The following is an 18,034-nucleotide window of genomic DNA, read 5'->3' as shown; positions in this document are numbered from 1 at the left end:
CTAGCATACGAACGGGCTGTCAAGCTAGCGGTTTGCCGTTTGTTTGCAGGATCGAGTGTACGTGTTGATCGGCACGCATGCCGTGTTTGATAACCGGTTACACGCGTTTGGGCCCCAGCGGGAGTTGCTGCGAACGTTACAAATAATTGACCCCGGGAAATCGTACCGTTTTGTCCACTTTTTATTGCAAATGCGCGCATCCTTTTTGTGTTGTTTTGTTTCTCCTCTGTTGACCTTCTTTTCTCTCATCCGGCTAGCGATCGCATTGAAATATGTTGAAGACCGACAGCACAATCGAGCTGGTGGCGGCGGGTATGACCTGGGCGAGCTCGTCGGCCTCGCGTTCTTCTTCGCGCCGCCGTCGCAAATATTCACTGACCACGTACCGGTGTACCGGAGCCGACGCTGACGACGACGGGCCGCGGCGACTAAACTGGGGACGCGATGTAGCCTTCGGGAAACTTAAACGAATGCTGCCCGTGCGAGAACACACTCGGCAGCAGACCGGCGTTGGGGATGATGTTCCACGAGAGGGTCAGCGTAACGTTTTGGTGTCCCCTGCGAGATCAGACAAATGGACAAAACGTGCATCATGCAGTGCTCGAAGCGAAGCGCACCGTACGGCGGCACTTTACTCACTTCAAACCGTTGCCGTCGTCCCAGAAGTAATACTTTGTGTTCATGTTTTTCAAGTCCAGATTGGCGTTCTCGCCTCGCAGGATAATCCTGTCCCACAGCACCACCTGGTTGAGCGTGTTTTGCTCGGTGGTGTACTCGGCGGTCAGGTACAGGAACAGCTGCTTCACGTTCCAATTGAAGAGCGGGTTCAGATCGGTGCCCAGATCGAACGTGATGAACCCGAGGTCATTTTTCTCCCGCGACGCACTGAAGTCTGGCACGTTTTTGCTGCAAACAGGCGAATCAGTCGAGCCGCAAAGGCAAAAGAGCCGCAAACAGCTACGTGGCCGCAGCAACGGAGTGGATACTTACACCAACACTTTGACGGTGTTAATTTTGGCGTCCGTGCGATAGTCGTAGAAGAACGTCGAGGCGAAGCAGCAGAACGTGAGGAAGGACAGCACACTGAGCGAGTACGCCAGGATGGCGTTACCGCGGGTCATTACCGTGTGCATCGCGGATGGTCGGTGCTTCGGTGGCGGCCGGCGGTCGTGTCTTTCGAAGTGCGTTCCAAGGGGACCGAAACTGTGTCCGAATCGCTAGCCTGGGCGCTTTGTCCCCGAAACAGTGCACAAACCGGTGGCCGAAAATATCGAGAGAAATGTTCCGGCCGTCTTTAGCGGGTTCTGTGAGGTGAGCTTTGCAACGACACGCAACCACCAACTGTCAAACGCGGCCCGGGAAGCGAAAGAGACAAACAGCAACAAATGTCAACAAGAAAATGTACAGCGCCAATGCACACTTGATTTGAATCGTGTTTGGCTGATGAAATTTTTCAATTGATTGTTAACGTCAGTAGGCTGCGGCTTAGTTAGTTCGAAAAGTTATTTACTGGGCCCATAATATTACAAGAATATTCCTGTTGAATAATTGCAATCCCCACAGCAATGCAAGCGTGTCTCCAGCAGCTTCGATAACAGTCCGTTGATAAGAATAGTTCTGTACAAGCTCTGCAGCTCGGGAAGTTGGTAAGCATTTAGCATTTCTGTGCCTTTTATTCGTTTGAACCTCCTGCCAACATAATGCCTCTAATGAACCATTACAATGTCCAAAACCAAAAACAATCATATTCAAACTTTTATTAAATCGTTAACCACTTTTTCGCTATCCCGGCGATGATGCCCCGTTCTATGTTGAATACTGCATAATAGTTTACTCTGCCACGGCCACCCCTAAAGCACCCTAATTCTTTCTAAGCTACACATCCGGCATTTCTGCGGCTAGTTCTGAACTGCCTTCGTTTGCTTTTTGGCAAGGTTTGTGGCTGCAATGAAAGTATTTTTCATCAACATTGCCACGGTCATCGGACCGACGCCTCCGGGCACCGGTGTAATGTGTCCGGCTACCTTCCGAACCTCTGCAAAAATACGAACGAATCCTGTGTTATACGCCACACATCGTTTTTTCACATCGCTCCAAAGGATACTTACCGTCAAAGTCAACGTCTCCAACCAGCTTAGTTTTCCCCGTGGCAGGGTCCGTCACTTTCGTAATGCCAACGTCGATCACGGCCGCCCCTTGCTTCACCATATCCGCCGTGATGAGCCCCGGCACGCCCGTGGCCGTCACTATTATGTCAGCGCTCTGGCAGAACCGTTTCAGCTGCTCCGGTGGCGTGAACCTGTGGCATATCGTCACGGTGGCATCCATCGCACACGTATCATTGCGTCCATCGGCGTGCAGCAGCATCGCGATAGGCATGCCCACATTTTTCGATCGACCCACGACCACCGCGTTTTTGCCGAACGTCTCAATGTTGGCCCGCTTCAGAAGTTCCTGCACGCCCAGCGGGGTGCACGGAATGAGCGTGTTCATGTCGAGGCAGAGACGTCCCACGTTGCGCTCGTTGAAACCATCGACATCCTTATCGCAGGACACAAAGTTGCACACCTTGCGCTCGTTGATGTGTCCCGGCAGGGGTAGCTGCACCAAAATTCCGTCCACCGACTCATCCTCGTTCAGCTGGCGAATGCGCTCCAGCAGCACCTCTTCGGTAATGTCCGAACCGTGCGACTCGGTCGTACTCACAATTCCGACATCTTTAGCGGCCTGCAAGCACGAAGGCGCGATCAATTATTGATTGCACTCAGTCAGAAGGCCATTCCGTGTAATGACATACCTTCATCTTGTTGGCCACGTACGTCGCACTGGCCGGATCGTCTCCGATCAGTATTGCCGTCAGCTGAGGGGCACGATGTCCCTTGGCCATCCATTTTTCCACCTGTTCCCGCAATTCTGCCCGAATGTCGGCTGCTATTTGCTTACCATCGATCAGTTGGGCCATTGCAAAATTGCTGTTTGGAAAAAAGTACGAATCAGTACCATGGCACTTTAATGTTTGGGTATCCGCTAGAAAACACATCAAGCACTGCGTGCGTGATCCTCAGTCCCGATCGTAAAGCGAAGTTTCCAAGCTAAGCAATGTAAAGCTGAATAGCATCGTCATGCCGGAAACAGTGTAGATGCCGGTTGTTATTAAAGCAGTATAGATTACGGTACACACAGCGGAACAAAGAACTACTCTAAAGTTGCAGAACTACTCTACAGCTACAGAATATTCGGAGAAAAAGAGGCCAAAGCGATCGTGTTCACGAGGTACTACAAAAACCACAGTTACAACAATGGTGGAGCTATCACAACTAGCTGATGAACGCCGAGGTGGCCAAGGTGAAATAAATCAAACCAGGCAGCGCTGAGGAAGCAACGATAAACACACCGCAGACTCGTGAAGACACTCGAGGGTGTTCTTACCTGTCGTCATTATCTTTGATACTTGATGAGTGATATCTCCGTTGAAGCTGATTCACCGACGGAGGGATTTTGACAGATTTATCGAGCATTGATTCTGATTTGGTACGCAGCTGCGCAAGGAACGAGGATCTTCGGATCGGCTGGGGACTATCACAATTGACTTCCTCCGGTGCGCTGTGCTGAACGAGATCGACACAACGATGGATGACTTTACACAATCGATCGAGGCTTAGCAATGGGCAAACGCTTCCGGGAAGATTTTCCGCCGCCTTGACACAGTTACCACTATCGATCACGGATGCTGGGTGTGTACTGAACCAGCTTGTCTGTTGTCGATTGCTTTTAATCTCGAGCCCCCATCGAAAGGCTTTCGCTGACGCAGATCTATGTTTGTCTCTACATAAACCAGCGGATGCCGTGACGCTCCGGCTGCATTCCGCTACTGGTCGGCTGCTGGAGTGCTTGCGAAAGGCCGGCCCAAGCTGCCTCATCTTTATCATGTTTGTTTCAGAGTCCTGGCATGATCGTCACTCGTCGAAATGGCCTGTTATTGGGGACGTTTCACCATACTATCGCGGGCATGCGGAGGACAACGACACTGGTTAGCTGATTCATCGTCCCATCACACAAAAGAAGCGAAAAACCAAAATGAGTGAGGCATTATTAGTCAAATTGAACTGTGACAAACCAAAATAAAGCCCTACAAGATCATACGCATAGCGATTTACGGAAACTATGCCATTGACCGATCATTCTAGCCCTGTTACTGATTGATTGAACTCTTCCCTCATTTTTTAGACCAATGGCCAATCTGACATGTTGTTAGTTTCGTGAGTATTGATTAAAAATATTTACAGTATATTGTTTTACAATAAATTCCATTAGAGGCACAGGCCAACAGAACAGGGACTCAAGGAGAACAGCACGTGCGTCGGATGCCTTATGGCCATGCTGTTAATGGTAAACACTTAAACAACGTATGCATCGACAGATGATAACAAACCGCGCTGGTTAGCAACCATCATCGTTGGCCACCAGGAAAAACACGCCCTTCGTGCGCGCGATCGATACAGCAAGGGATGGCTACGATCTCACACGATCTACGAAAACAATTGGTAGGTCGTTTCCATAAATAAGTTTTCATTGAATTGATTGCTTGACATGCGACCTTCGCAGGATGGAATCGTGGAACAAAGCACAGAAGCCCACGGAACATCACTATCGAAACTATCCCAAAATTCCAAACAGAATAGAGATCAACACATGTAAGTCACACTTTTCCCTTTAGTTAGTTTTATTGTACGGGTTAGTAAGCCCGACGATCAGGACATGAAGCTCGAATGAACGTTAATCGCTTCTTTAGTCATCGCCAGGAAAGGTGGTTTCCACTGAGCGTATGTGCGTAAAATACTTACATCTAACCAAGGAAATCGTACGAAAGTACAATTCAGGACCAAAGAACACACTGAACTGAAAACACTGATTTGTTTACATTCACATCGGCATTTCCATCCAACTGTCACTTGATTGACTGCTCGGAAAATGGGCAGCACTGCAACAAAACCGGCAAAGCCGTTGCTAGGTTACCTTGCACCACAGAATCGTGCAAATCCTTGTTTGATCCCTGGGCTCAGTCGCTGGAAAGTATTGGCGACCATATTGTTGAAAATATCTCTGCCATTTTATTAAATCAGAAGTCGGTAGTGGAAGTATACAGTATATACAGAATCTTGTTATACTAATCCACCGTAACACGCCTGATGCAGATTCTCCAGCCATACCGAGCGTCGCACGTAGATTCTGGTTTTGGGTAACAAACGGTGTACCCATTCAAAAGAGGATTCGGAATCATTGCGGTCGCACGGAACAAGGATCAATCGCTGGAGCTTATTGTGATGGAGCGGCAGCACCTTGTGTTTGTAGAATAGCTGCAAGAAAATGTTTCGAAAAGATCATTAAGTTACAACTATTGCAGCCTTCCGTTAAGCCGTCACTTACCGGGTCATGACCGATTATTTCTAAGTAGCGAACATTGTTGCGAGGGAAGTACTTATAAATTTTGCATGTTTTCGTAGACCAACACCGTACTTCAAATTCCCGAAGCTTCCGCAATTTGTCAATGTAATACCTTTCAAATTTCAAATAGTCCAATTCTCGCCACATCTGCAAAAGAAAATCAAACCGAATTTAAATGGGCGGATTGATTCATCACTCTTACGCTTGTCCTCTTACGCCTGGATACTCGCTCAGCGTCAAACGAGTAAGTTTCGGGAAACTGCTAAAGATGTATCGTAGGACAAGATCATTGTCTGTGGTATCCGGCAACCAGTTTGGTTCATATTTTAAGCACGTCAACCGTGGAGCCACAGTGTAGAGCTTGTGTAAGAGTTCCACCGGAAAAAACAAATGGAATTCACCAACCTCGATGGTTTCGAGTGAATGCATCGCATTACATCCTTGAAAAATGTCCGACTCAAGATATCCTTCCAACTTAAGATACTGCAAACAAACGGTAATATAAAATCACACCGCGCCAGAACCATAATTTTACCGATTGTCTGCTTACCTTGAGCCCAGTTAGTTGCGACAGTGACCCAAACGTTCCACCGTCTCGCGTTGGAATTCGAAAATTCAGCGATAAATGTGTCAGTTGATCACAGTAGCCCGTGATGATTTGAATCAACGAATTGGGAATGAAATGGCTCTTGATGGAAAGTCGCCGAAGGGAGGTGTGCCTTCGAAAGAACTCTTGGCTTGTCTCTAAATCATACTCAGGCTCATCTAACATTTCATAGATTGACAACTCTTCCAGACAAGGAAAATTCAGTTCCATAAAAGGATTATAAAAATTGGGTGTTAGGAATGCTACATAAACCAGCTTCAATTGGCCACTGAAATGTCGGTACACATCTAACTCTCGCGCAGCAGTACAGTTCATGTGAAGACATTCCAAATTAGGCGCAGCCATGCACAATCTAACCGCCGCAGATGAGTCCTGGTTCTTATCAAAACTCAGATATTTCAGCGTTGGTAGGAGTTCATAGGGTATAATCGATTCAGTACATTCTTTAAAACCGTTCCTAATCGTTAAATGGTATAAACTGGGAAGATGTGCGAGCAGTGTTTGTAACTCAAGTGAGGTGATGAAAGAACACATCTCGATTTCCAGTGTTACTATCGAAGGACTGTACTTGCGTACTACCTGGCACCAGTCGTCAAACCTCGTCTTCAAACTATAGGCGAGTCGAACGTGACGATAATTTCGATTGCTTTCAGGAAAAAAACAACCATCAAGAGCCACTCGATTCATCCGTTTCCCCGAAAAGGTAAGATCCGCCCATCGGCGACAAACCAGAGACGCATCCTTCAGCGTGACCAGATCGAGGTAGTCAAATATTGTGCACCATAGCTGCAAAGTACAATTAGTTGATAAATAACCGGTCCAGATATGTGAACCAAATGCTACTCACTTCGTCTGGCAGGTCGGACATGATTGTGGCTCGTAAAACTTCTTCCGAGTGAAACGCGTCTCCTCAATGCTGGTTAAAACGCCGACACGATACTCGATAGAAACAAAACAAGGCGCACACGGATACAGCTGTCACAACAGAAGGGACAGCTGTCAATCGAAGGCAGCGAGATCACCGGAAGTTTGCTTTGCTGTTTCGCGGTTGATTTTCCTTTCTGGGCTCTTCCGGTTGAATCTGAATCGGTTTGAAGGCTTCATTTTAAAATCATTCCTATTTCTTAACTCGAGAGTGTTAAAAACCGTGGGACCAAAAAAAATCCATAAAATCAAACAAACCATAAAATCCCATAACAAACAAAAACCATAAACAAACAAAAACCGTGGGACCATAAAATCAAACAAAATGAGCCATTTTTAAAACATTTCACAGTTAATGCGAATGAAAATCTTTCCGTAAGGTCTGTGTTGTCACAGTTAAAGGAAAAGGTTAACGAAAAGTTATATGCTGGGGGAGAAACAGCAAAACCTTGAAACTAATGCTACGATGACTGTCTGGAGCCTGCGGGTCTCCCAAATACTTCGTCACACCGCGGTGAGTGCGAATAATGGGCCTGCCACGGGCTGCAGCGCACGGACCGTCACATTAACCTTTAAGATGAAGATGACTGATTTCCGCCTTCCGATTCTTCCAGAGTTTAGCCAAGCTCGACGCAACGTGTGCCAACACCAAAAGGTACCTGCTGACTTGCGCAAAGTGTGCGCAATTTCGGCGTAATCGTCGCTGCGCTTCGTTAATTCGTATTCGTACAATTTTCGTCGTCAAAAATTGGGCTAATGCTTTTGACACCGTGCGGCACAGCAGAGGAAATAGACACCGCAGGGAAAGATGGCCAACTTTTATTCTTCATTTAAAAAAAACAAACAATAGAATGTATTGTCTTCTCTTTTCGTCATATGTGCTCCGTTTAAAAATCCGTGGTTCAAAGGATGTGCCGAAATGTCGTTATAAAAGAGCTGTGCTGGACAGGGCCACGGCGCAGTAGTAACCGAGGAACAGGCGGGCCAACAGCACTCAACATCCACAGTGACTAAAGTGAGCAGCGAGTAAGATTGGTGAAAGTTTATTGCGTACTATCCGCGCGCACCCTGGGTTAGGCAAATGTGCCTGGAAGCACCATAAAATGAAGCGTTTCCGGTGCCACGCTGGTACAGCGACTACTGTTTTAGTGCTTTTGCTTAGTGGCTCGGTGTGGTGCATAGCGAACAGCAAGTCGGTTATTTCCGTCGACGGTGATCGGAATTGGAAAGCGAAAGACACACAAACCGCTGGATCAAGCTTGTGGTCTCCGGCGTCCGAGTATTACGACGACCGCGATCGCAATGTAGGAGGATACAAAAAGGACTTCATAACCAGCTATGAGGACAAATACCCCGGTAACAGCCCGCCGTACGGAAACAAATTCCGGCTAGGGTCATGTGCGTTTTCGTGATCGAATCACAGGCGATGGTGTTTGCGTGTGTACACTAAATGTAAGGCTAACTGTCTCCTCTGTCGTGGTTCCGTAATTGTAGCTACGTTTAGCGGTGGAAGCTACTACACACCCGGTGGCACGTACGATCGCAGACCATTCTATGGGTCAGCGGGACCTTCCGTCTACGGGGTACAGGACTACGACGGGGCGTACGAGTACGGCCCTCATGGGCAGGGATACTCCTTAAACTATCCGTACGGTGGCAAAGTAAGTCAACCGGTTTCCACTAGGGAAAGCTTGACTCATCGTGTTTGCAATTTGAACCTGATCGCGTAACATTTATTTAAGGACCTCACCCGATCGGTGCTGTTGCCCCTGGCTGGAGCGACGCTCCTAGGCATTGCGGCCGCCCTGGTTGCCAATCCGGTGCTGCTGCACTTGGGTGTGTCTGCGGGCAAACGGAAAAGGAGAGAGATTTCCCCACCGAGTGACCCCGATATCGCGTACCGTGGACAGCTGAGTCCTACCGTCAGAGCAAGTCGTCTCCTTCAGTTGGGTGGCGATCGACGGAAGAAAATCGCCCAAACGCGACAAGCTAGGGTTGACGGAAGTGCTAAAAACTGACAACACCTTTCGAATGATTACAAATTGATCCCCATCCCGTATTAGATTTACAGAGTGAAATAAACGTGTGAAATTTAGCGATTTGTTTCTAGCAATTAGCCAAACCATCGTAACGAACGTCTGGTGGAACGGTTCAAACCGTTTCGAGCAGTACCGATTCGATGAGCTGTCAAAATGGTACCGCTCGAATGGGAAAGTTGAAGTTGAAAGGGCGGTTCTGAACGAAAATTGTGAACAATCTCTATTGTGGAATCAAATTCTAATCCGAAATTCGTTAGTTATGCTCCTAGTTTGTACTTTTAGCAGGTTAAAAAGTTGGCTCACTTTAAAACACGATTATCAATCAGTTACGTTTGGCAGCACGGTTCGGAGCAGTAACACCATCTGTCAAAACTGTGCCGGGACCATGCCGCATTGTTTACAAGGATTTCTGAGCGGGCGATCCGGGCTCGGTTGAACCGTGAATTTCTTCTTTCTGCCTCTGGAACGGGGAACGGAACGATGAAGTTTTCAACAGTAAACGCCAAGTGTGCGTCTTACGACGAAAAACACATCTTCTACGTCGGGGCGCACACGGGCTCGTTTAAAAGTGAGTGACCAGCGAGCGGCACCGGCTTTCGCGCGTTCCGTTAACCTTCCTCTCCCGATCCATCCTCGATACAGGTATCAATGCGTCCGCCGATGATCCGTACGCCCAGAAGAATCTGCACCCGATCGAAACGCTTACCAAAACGTCCAAAATAACGTGCTTGGAGTTTGGCAACCCGGAGCGGACGGAAATTCTGGTCGGTCGAACGAACCGCTTCGTGAAGGTGTTTGACACGCTCGAAGAGCAGTGCACGTCCAACTTTGAGGCCGGCAAAGATGAGGTGGTGGGCCTCGGGCGCAGTGGTGAATGTATCGTGGTTGGATCCGCCAACGGCACCGTACAGATTGTGAAGTATCCGACGCCGGTCGAGTTTAGCGTCGGTGAAAACCTGGCCCGGCTGCGCCTGTGCCCCGACGAAACGAGCCGCATGGTAACGGGGGGCAAGGCACTGAAACAGATCATCAAACTGTGGGACCTGGAAACGCAGACCGTACTGTTTAGCGCCAAAAACGTCCGGAAGGACATGCTCGAGCTGGAGCAGCCAGTCTGGGAAAACGATGTGGTGTTTGTGAACCGCAACCTGATCGCGTCCTGCTCACGCCACGGTTACGTACGCCTGTACGATACGCGGGGACCACAGAAACGGCCCGTGCAGGGCTTCACCTCGGACGATCCGGACGATCAGCTGTCGTTCTCGTGTCTGGCAGCGCACGGTGACCATCTGTACGCCGGGACGACAACGTTCGGTGCCCGGGCTTTCGATGTTCGCAAAATGAAGAGCCACATCCACGTGTACAAAGGATTCACCGGCACGGTCAGTGCGATCCGCGTGGATCCTACTGGACAGCACCTGCTTACCGGTTGTCTCGATCGGTACGTCCGCGTTCACCATACACAACGCACGGCCCTGGAGTACCGCTGTTACGTGAAATCCAAACCGACCCATGTGCTGATCGCGCAATACCGGGAGCGGCAGGAACGGGAGTCCAAGCGGGCCGAGGACGACGATGAGATTGAGATCGTCGAAGATACGAATGCGTCCGATGCTGAGTATGAGGAACTGTTCTCCAACATGCCCACCGTGAAGTGCGTAAAACCGATTCCATGTTTTGCTTGGGGTTCTAACTGCGGATCTGTTGTGTCTTTTTAGCGAACGCGCTGCTCAATCCAACAAGCGGAAAGCTGCAGAGAGCGGAGATTCGACAAGGGAACCCGCGAGCCTTGGTCAGAAGAAGAAAAAATCCACCAAAAGTAACTAATAAACGTACGTTGGAGTTCTTTATTGCGACCCACTTACTTTTGGAGTGAACTTTTTAATATTCAAATTGGATATTCACAAAGAGAGGTCCATAAACTTAAAAAAAACGGTTGCAGTGTAGCCAAGCCAGATGGTCAGTTACACAATCTAAGCGTTATCAGCCGTGCCGTCGAAAGTACATGCGGATTGCGTAGAATTGGACAAACATTTCGCAAAAAATTGCACAGACCATGTGACGCTGCACCAATCCTCGGTGAAGCGCCTCGGTGCAATAAATTGTCTCACGCCGACGGTGGCTACTCTCCTTATCAGTTATCAAGCGCGGCTTGTAAACAATTGTCCAATTGTCCATCTTTCGCTTATCTTGCGCCGACGACGGGCGCCGTCGACACGGGTCGTCCTCTACTGGAGTCTTAACCTAGCCCCATCAGTTCATCTTCAACCATGGCCCTGGTGTCGATCCGTGACTACGAGGCGCGAGCGCACGAAATCATCCCCCGGACTGCGCTCGACTACTTCCGCAGTGGCGCAGGGGACGAACTGTCGCTGCGCTTGAATCGAACCGGCTTCGATCGGTTGCGCATTCGGCCGCGGATGTTGCAGGGTGCCAACGAGCGCGACCTGTCCTGCACCGTGTTCGGTGAGCGGTTTTCGATGCCGATCGGCATCTCGCCGACCGCCATGCAACGGATGGCCCATCCGGACGGTGAGGTGGCGAATGCACGGGCCGCGGCCAGCCAGCGCGTACCGATCATCCTCAGCACCATCAGCACCACCTCGATCGAGGAGGTGGCCAGTGCGACGCCCGAATCGGTGAAGTGGTTCCAGCTGTACATCTACCGCGATCGCAGCCTCACCGAGTTGCTGGTTCGCCGTGCGGAAAAGGCCGGCTTTCGGGCGATCGTGCTGACGGTGGACGCCCCGTTGTTCGGTCTGCGAAGGTCCGATATGCGTAACAGGTTTTCGCTGCCACCGCATCTGACGTAAGGACGCTCGGTTCGGTACGGGGTGTACCCCAGAGTTGACCGACTTTGAACGCTGAACCGTTTTTCAGGATTGCCAATTTTGTCGGGAAAGCGGCAACCGGCGTTCACAGCCAGGGTGGCTCGGGTATCAATGAGTACATTGCCGCCCAGCTGGACCCGGCCCTGTCCTGGGACGACGTGAAGTGGCTGCTCGGTTTCACCAAACTGCCCGTCGTGGTCAAGGGTATACTGACGCGGGAAGACGCCATAATTGCGGCTGATCTGGGGGTGCACGGAGTTTTCGTTTCCAACCACGGTGCCCGCCAAGTAGACTCGGTTCCCGCTTCGGTAAGGATACGCCCGCCGCGGCACTGAGCCCGTTTCAACCACCGTCCTTCCCTGTTGTTGCAGATCGAAGCCCTGCCGGAGATAGTGAAGGCGGTCGGGGGACGGGTGGAGATATTTCTGGACGGAGGAATCACCCAGGGGACGGACGTTTTCAAGGCTCTGGCTCTCGGTGCACGGATGGTCTTCTTCGGCCGCCCGGCCGTGTGGGGGCTGGCGGTGGATGGGCAGCGGGGCGTTGAGAACGTGCTCGGCATCTTGAGGATGGAACTGGACCTCACCATGGCCCTCGTTGGCTGCAACACGATCGCGGACATTTCCAAAAACTACATAGTACACGAGGAGTACTACAGCAAGCTGTAGACCCCTCGATCCGATCGTTTCCGATTCAATGGAAAATGCTCCATTAGGTTTGTGTTACAAAAGCATAAAGTTCGCATCGGAGATGAAAGTTATTGAATCAATTGAAAAACAAACTACAAATACAGTGTCTTGTAACTGTGGGAAAATAATCCGAAAACCCGTTACTAATCACGGCGTTAAATGGCTGAAAATGTTGCCGGAGAGTGGTAAGCTTTGCTTATGTTACCTTCACAAAAATAATGTTTTAGGTCCCGAGAACCTTTTGAAGAAATTTTTCGCCAAAACGCAGAGCATTTTTAACCAATATTAACGAATACTAACTAACTGAGGTATTAACTACAACCTGTGGTTACTGTGGTAACTGAGGTATTAACAACACAAAATTGCGGGTCCCATACGCAATGGGCTTCCCAGTTTTCTATTCTGTTTTTAATACTGCCAATTTTTTACGCTTAGGACTACCGACGGGGCGCACTAACGCTCAGGGTGCCCCCTCTAAGATGGGCTTCAACCTATCTCCGACTGCGAAGCGGCTCTGGGTATCTTCGGAACTGGACCAACGCCGAAGACTATCAGCCGGAGGCAAACTACAAGCCACTTCTGACACAGCTGGGTCCGTGTAACGTCCGTCGAGTGCCACGAAACGGGTTAACCTGCACTGTAACGATGATGAGACACGTTAACATTCTGGCATCATGTTGCCGAAAAATCGGCCGGAAACTCGGAAAACGAACCGTGGAATCACAATCAATCCGGAACCGTTGATAAGCATCTACCTTCCTGTGATTGTAGCAGGGCAAGGTACGCGCTTCGAGACGATCGTAGTTTGCCGGCGTTTCTGGATGGAACAATCTTGTTTAATCAGTTCGCCAGCTCACGATCGGCATTTCGGGGGCTGATCTCGTTCCGAACTGCAAAAAACATCAACAATTTGAAAAAAAATTATTACCCATTGTGCCACTACGTCACCAAGGCTTACCTGGCAGCTGCAGCACTCCACGGCATCCCGAGGTCCCGAGTTTTACGAATCTGGTTTGGCTCGTATGGTGATAGCGTGTCCCTTGGCATTGCCGGAGCGAATCAATGGCTTTCGTAGGCCTTGCTCTTTGCACTCCAGCTTATGTTTCTTTCTTTCTAACCGATGAAGAAATTCGCACGGGTTGCGCGCCAAAGTCGAGCGATGGAACAGGAATCGGTTTTGGCGGCGGCGACGGCGGTGGACGTCGCACCGGGACGGTTATCGGTCAGCAGTGACATTCTCACAGTGACCGGCAGTCACCACCAGGCCACCAGGGGTAGATCGCCGAGGCCGACCCTTCCGTCGATGGATCGTCTGTCCGCGCCGATCCTGACGCGCCGCAACTACAGCTCCGTCTCCGCCAATCTGCACGCCACTGCGCTGCTGGGCTTCCGGGAGATCGGCGGTGCTGGCGGGATCAGCGGGACCACCGGTAAGATCGTCCTTCACAATTCTTCTTGGATGGATTCACGTTCAGCGCCTGAGCACGACGGCGATACGACAGACTTGGTTGTTCGGCAACACTTTTTCTAACCGCTTCAACAACTTCCTTGGAGCGTCGCGGACGCGGCGGAATCGGACGCGGGCGATTAGCTACGGACCCGAATTCAAAGAAATTTTTCGCCAAAGTGCGAATTGTGTTGGCCGAAGGCGCCGAATGCCGGCCATGTTTCTTACGATAAGCACGCACAGTTTTCACCATTGACCGATCGTTTTCAATGTAGAGCGCCACAATTTCGGCCCGCTGTGATGCCGTAAGTTGATCCATGGCAAAGAGTCTGACTGATCTGTCAAAAGGGCGGAGTTATTTGACATTTAAATAGGTGCTGTCAGGATGACGCACCAAACAATTAAATAATTCAAGATTTGTAACCAGAATAAGAACCGTTGCACTTGATTGGTTTTACTATTTTTATTTGAAAGATTTTGTATGTTTTTCTTTACTGGTAGTTTATGTTGAGTAGTTTTTGAAGTTTCCTCACCGTTTTTGGCATAACACCGTAATTTTGAGTTCGGTTTTTGCAACATTTGTATAAGTTCATAGTTGATTTTGGCTGCCTATTTCCAATAGTGTTTGCATGTCTGTATCTGTTTGGGTGTGTGTGTGTGCGTGTGTCTGTGTATTTGGTTTCTCGGATTACTATTAATTGTTTAAGATTAAATTTCATACGCTTATTACTGTTGTTTGTTTTTCATTCGTTAGTTGCTAATAATCAAAGTGGTATGGATTTACGCTTACTTGCTTTCATTTAAATCTCCTTCCGGCGGCGCGTAGTTTCCTACTATTCATGGTTTTTGTTTGTTCTTTAGTGGGAAGCAAGCGGTTTTATCACTACATTAATTCTGGTTATTTTGCAAAATGTTACCATTCACGCACGGCACTCCATTCGTTTGCGGTACCTTTGCAATTTTGCACACCTCTTGTTTTTAAGTTATTGAATATGCAAACCTTACCTAGCGAAAACGAATCAGCTCTACTATTTCTTCATACTCCTAAATAGCTGTTCACACATCCTGGTTGTAGGAGAGAGAGAGAGTGATTAATTAATTTATAGATTATACTAAAGCGTGATGGTTTTCTGTGATGCATTTCGATTAAATTTGAGTTTAAAAATTCGTGTACGATGCCTGAAAACGAAGCACAGAAACGCGTTCGCGTTCTTGACGAAACCAAACCAACTCAAAAGCTCAAATTCTATCTGTCTCTCTCTCTCTCTCTCTCTCTCTATTTATGGCAGAAGAGGTAAAAATTCAAAGCCATCGATACGAAAATGATCTTACGAATTGATCGTCTTTGATGCAACGGTTCGTGACACGCTTTGCCTTATGTTTGGATGCATTTTTGTGTTCTGCTCTCGTGTGCTTCGGTACTTTGTACACCAGATGTTGCGTAATTTTGATTTGTTTCGCTTTTGTGCGTTCGCATCCGCATTCGCGATCGCGCAGTTCGTGATCGTAAGCACTGGGCTGAAGCATTAGGAGCCCGCGTTAATAAAGTGTTTGAATAAAGCCCACTAAACGAAAACGCACCCCAGGCGAATTCGGAGGAGATTCGTTTGCACCTGGTTCCAAGGAGTGACGCAGAGTAAACGGTAAAATATGGCACTGTCGGGGCATTAACTCAACTCACGAATCATTTTCGATCTCACTCGCTTTACACATAGAGTAGGATTACTGTCGGAAATTTCGATCAATACACTGGACGCTGAATGTGACTAGAATGTGTGTTAAAAGCGACTCGTAATGTGTGTAGCTTTGAGTGTGCACCAAACAAAGAAAACACTTAAAAACGGGACTCCTTAACACAGAAACCCCCCAGTGCTTAGTCACTTGTACAGAACTTGAACCCAATGGAGGCTTACGATCAACGTGAAACTACAAGCGCTGCGGTTCTGAACCGGTTCTGTTCCACCACCTAAACTGATCTAGCCTGACCTTTGCCTGATTTCCACCAATTTTTGTTATATAGAAGAGAGTAGTGTTGCTTTACGTGATCGCTATTTCATATTTTTGTTTTAAATTTTAACATTGATAGTGACGTTCCATTTTTAATTCTTTATCAAGACAATGAAAACACGACATTTACTTTGGAAGCTGCTCATCTGGCTCGTCCTCGTCGCTGTCCTATTTTCACTTTTACAAATAAATCAGCTTCTCTACACTCATGATGTTTTTGCGGGGGGTATTGGCAAACGAACGGTGGTTATGGTGGGTGACGAATAAGATAAAACCTGCATACGGAATGGCAATGGCAATGGCCCCCTTCACGGAGGCAAACGAGCACCTAAAAGCTGAAAGCATGAACGACGAACCTATCCCGTTAGGATCTATTATGCTTCGGCGAGAGCAACAAACGTGTCCTCCCCGTCGTCGTCGATTCTAAGAGAGGTTTAGAGCTTTGCCAATAATAATGATACGGTGCTATATACGCGGCGTGGTTCTTAAAGGATAATCCGTAAAAAGGGATTCCCCCGCTTTTCTTTTTGGTTAGTTTGTGTGCTAGACAAACACAGCATTCAATATGCTCCCCGTACGGTGCGTTGTTACGAATTACTTAAAAATGAGTACGCATACAAGAGTTTTAAAAAAGTCTTGAGAATTTGGTCGGAGCTAAACGTCGGAGAGGAAATCTGTCGAGCAACCGGACGTCACACTCTGGGTAGGGGCCACCACCGCAAGAAAGCGGTCCACAGCAGCAACACTCAGCACGCGTGAGCCCGGCCCGGTTAGTGACGGGGCGCCGAACTAAAACTCGCTTCGGGGGCTCTACTCAAACAAAAACCACATTCACGATAAGTTGTTGAGCAAACATGTTTAGTCTTGGCCCTGGGGTTCCGCGTCCGGTCCCGCATCGCCTCAGCTCAAACCGAGGGAACCGATCGCTGTGGCCGTTTTGTTGAATTTGTTTAAACCTAGCTACTGTACGGGACTTGTGGTGCGCAATTCAACTTACTAGTAGCATTAACCGTGTCTGTGTGTTGTGACCGAAACCGAGGCTTCTCTAGCGAAGGTAAACTATCGGAAATTCGAACCCCCCGGAGCCGGAAATGATAACGGTTCACGGTGTGGTGGCGAGTGCTCGGGCGATCCTCTTCCGGCGCTCCGATCAGACTTTGCAGTAGAGTGCGTGTATAAGTGGAAGAAGAATAGCTGGCTACACGCGTTTACGTCGTCGGAGAAAGTGTCCACCACTTCGTGCCATTGCCCGCAGTCAACCGAACATCGATTCAATAGGGTGGCGACACACTCTCGTCTCTAGTTCCGTCCGAGCAACACTTTCTCTCTCTCTCTCTCTGCTGTCTCTGTCTCTAACTCTTCAATTCATTTTCCCACCTAGTGTAGTCCGTAATTTTAAGGTTTTACTATATAATTGTGCCAAACTCGAAGTCCCCTTACACGCTAGACATACATTATCATTCTCTTGAGGGTAGCGTTCGCTCGTATTTGCGTATGCATCGCCGCATCGGGTGGTTCATTACTGGTTTGTATATGAGAAGACAATATATATATGTATATGCGCATTACGGTGTGGTGAGTCTTTTTATATCATAATATATCAAGAATGGTACGGTAATAATCCATGCTTGGTCCCCCCGGGCCTTTTCCGCGTTCCACGCGCGCCGCCGTGCTCTCTGCTTTGTTCCCGCGTCCCGGCTCATGGATTGTGGTTTCCAACCCCAAGATAAGTAAGCGAGGGCCACACTCTATCCCTGCTTGGTGGCCGGGAGATGGTAAAAACACCTGCAACACACGGTGGGGTGGGTTCAGGTGGGCGCGCTCCTGCCGTCAAGCTTAGTAGGATTCGGTTACTCGGTCTAACGCGCGGGTGCCATGCAAATGCAAATATTGTAAAAAAGGTATACAATAGTTTTTGTGCATAACCTTGCCATCGAATCACAAAACGAGCGGGCGGCTCGGCGGCGGCTCGGGGGGCTCGGCATCCTACATCGTTGTGTGGGGGCCAAGGGGTGGTACTGATTATTCATTTCTATATGCTGGAA

At 48.8% G+C, this 18,034-nt stretch overlaps 6 protein-coding genes and 1 long non-coding RNA gene across 7 annotated transcripts; 3 read left to right on the top strand and 4 right to left on the bottom strand.

Annotated features, from left to right (window-relative positions):
* Positions 1-171: 171 nt before the first annotated feature.
* LOC131214798 (signal peptidase complex subunit 3) lies at positions 172-1,346 on the bottom strand. The gene is made up of 3 exons (XM_058209133.1): positions 991-1,346; positions 640-906; positions 172-558 (listed from the first exon to the last, which is right to left on the bottom strand). The coding sequence occupies exons 1-3, from the start codon at positions 1,131-1,133 to the stop codon at positions 429-431; spliced, it is 540 nt and encodes a 179-aa protein (XP_058065116.1). The 5' UTR covers positions 1,134-1,346; the 3' UTR covers positions 172-428.
* A 429-nt stretch (positions 1,347-1,775) lies between these two features.
* LOC131208509 (bifunctional methylenetetrahydrofolate dehydrogenase/cyclohydrolase, mitochondrial) lies at positions 1,776-3,988 on the bottom strand. The gene is made up of 4 exons (XM_058201287.1): positions 3,430-3,988; positions 2,798-2,972; positions 2,109-2,727; positions 1,776-2,035 (listed from the first exon to the last, which is right to left on the bottom strand). Exons 1-4 carry the CDS (start codon positions 3,927-3,929, stop codon positions 1,899-1,901), a joined length of 1,431 nt encoding a protein of 476 aa, XP_058057270.1. The 5' UTR covers positions 3,930-3,988; the 3' UTR covers positions 1,776-1,898.
* A 1,174-nt stretch (positions 3,989-5,162) lies between these two features.
* LOC131216644 (uncharacterized) lies at positions 5,163-6,956 on the bottom strand. Its single transcript, XM_058211193.1, has 5 exons — positions 6,900-6,956; positions 5,996-6,838; positions 5,662-5,928; positions 5,428-5,592; positions 5,163-5,357 (listed from the first exon to the last, which is right to left on the bottom strand). The coding sequence occupies exons 1-5, from the start codon at positions 6,918-6,920 to the stop codon at positions 5,163-5,165; spliced, it is 1,491 nt and encodes a 496-aa protein (XP_058067176.1). The 5' UTR covers positions 6,921-6,956.
* A 1,123-nt stretch (positions 6,957-8,079) lies between these two features.
* On the top strand, positions 8,080-9,057 carry LOC131207105 (uncharacterized). The gene is made up of 4 exons (XM_058199751.1): positions 8,080-8,374; positions 8,471-8,637; positions 8,719-8,904; positions 9,040-9,057. The coding sequence occupies exons 1-4, from the start codon at positions 8,080-8,082 to the stop codon at positions 9,055-9,057; spliced, it is 666 nt and encodes a 221-aa protein (XP_058055734.1).
* Positions 9,058-9,446: 389 nt separating this feature from the next.
* Positions 9,447-10,875, top strand: LOC131216277 (WD repeat-containing protein 74). Its single transcript, XM_058210728.1, has 3 exons — positions 9,447-9,583; positions 9,658-10,669; positions 10,734-10,875. The coding sequence occupies exons 1-3, from the start codon at positions 9,496-9,498 to the stop codon at positions 10,840-10,842; spliced, it is 1,209 nt and encodes a 402-aa protein (XP_058066711.1). The 5' UTR covers positions 9,447-9,495; the 3' UTR covers positions 10,843-10,875.
* A 397-nt stretch (positions 10,876-11,272) lies between these two features.
* LOC131209790 (uncharacterized) lies at positions 11,273-12,628 on the top strand. Its single transcript, XM_058202933.1, has 3 exons — positions 11,273-11,824; positions 11,896-12,154; positions 12,218-12,628. Exons 1-3 carry the CDS (start codon positions 11,286-11,288, stop codon positions 12,512-12,514), a joined length of 1,095 nt encoding a protein of 364 aa, XP_058058916.1. The 5' UTR covers positions 11,273-11,285; the 3' UTR covers positions 12,515-12,628.
* Positions 12,629-12,941: 313 nt separating this feature from the next.
* On the bottom strand, positions 12,942-14,252 carry LOC131205281 (uncharacterized). Its single transcript, XR_009156737.1, has 3 exons — positions 13,494-14,252; positions 13,249-13,425; positions 12,942-13,172 (listed from the first exon to the last, which is right to left on the bottom strand). It is a non-coding gene; the product is annotated as an uncharacterized LOC131205281 (long non-coding RNA).
* Between the last annotated feature and the right edge of the window lie 3,782 nt (positions 14,253-18,034).

This window comes from Anopheles bellator, chromosome 1, assembly GCF_943735745.2.
Source record: "Anopheles bellator chromosome 1, idAnoBellAS_SP24_06.2, whole genome shotgun sequence".
Taxonomy (NCBI): Eukaryota; Metazoa; Arthropoda; class Insecta; order Diptera; family Culicidae; genus Anopheles; species Anopheles bellator.
This window is presented reverse-complemented; position numbering and strand designations above follow the sequence as displayed.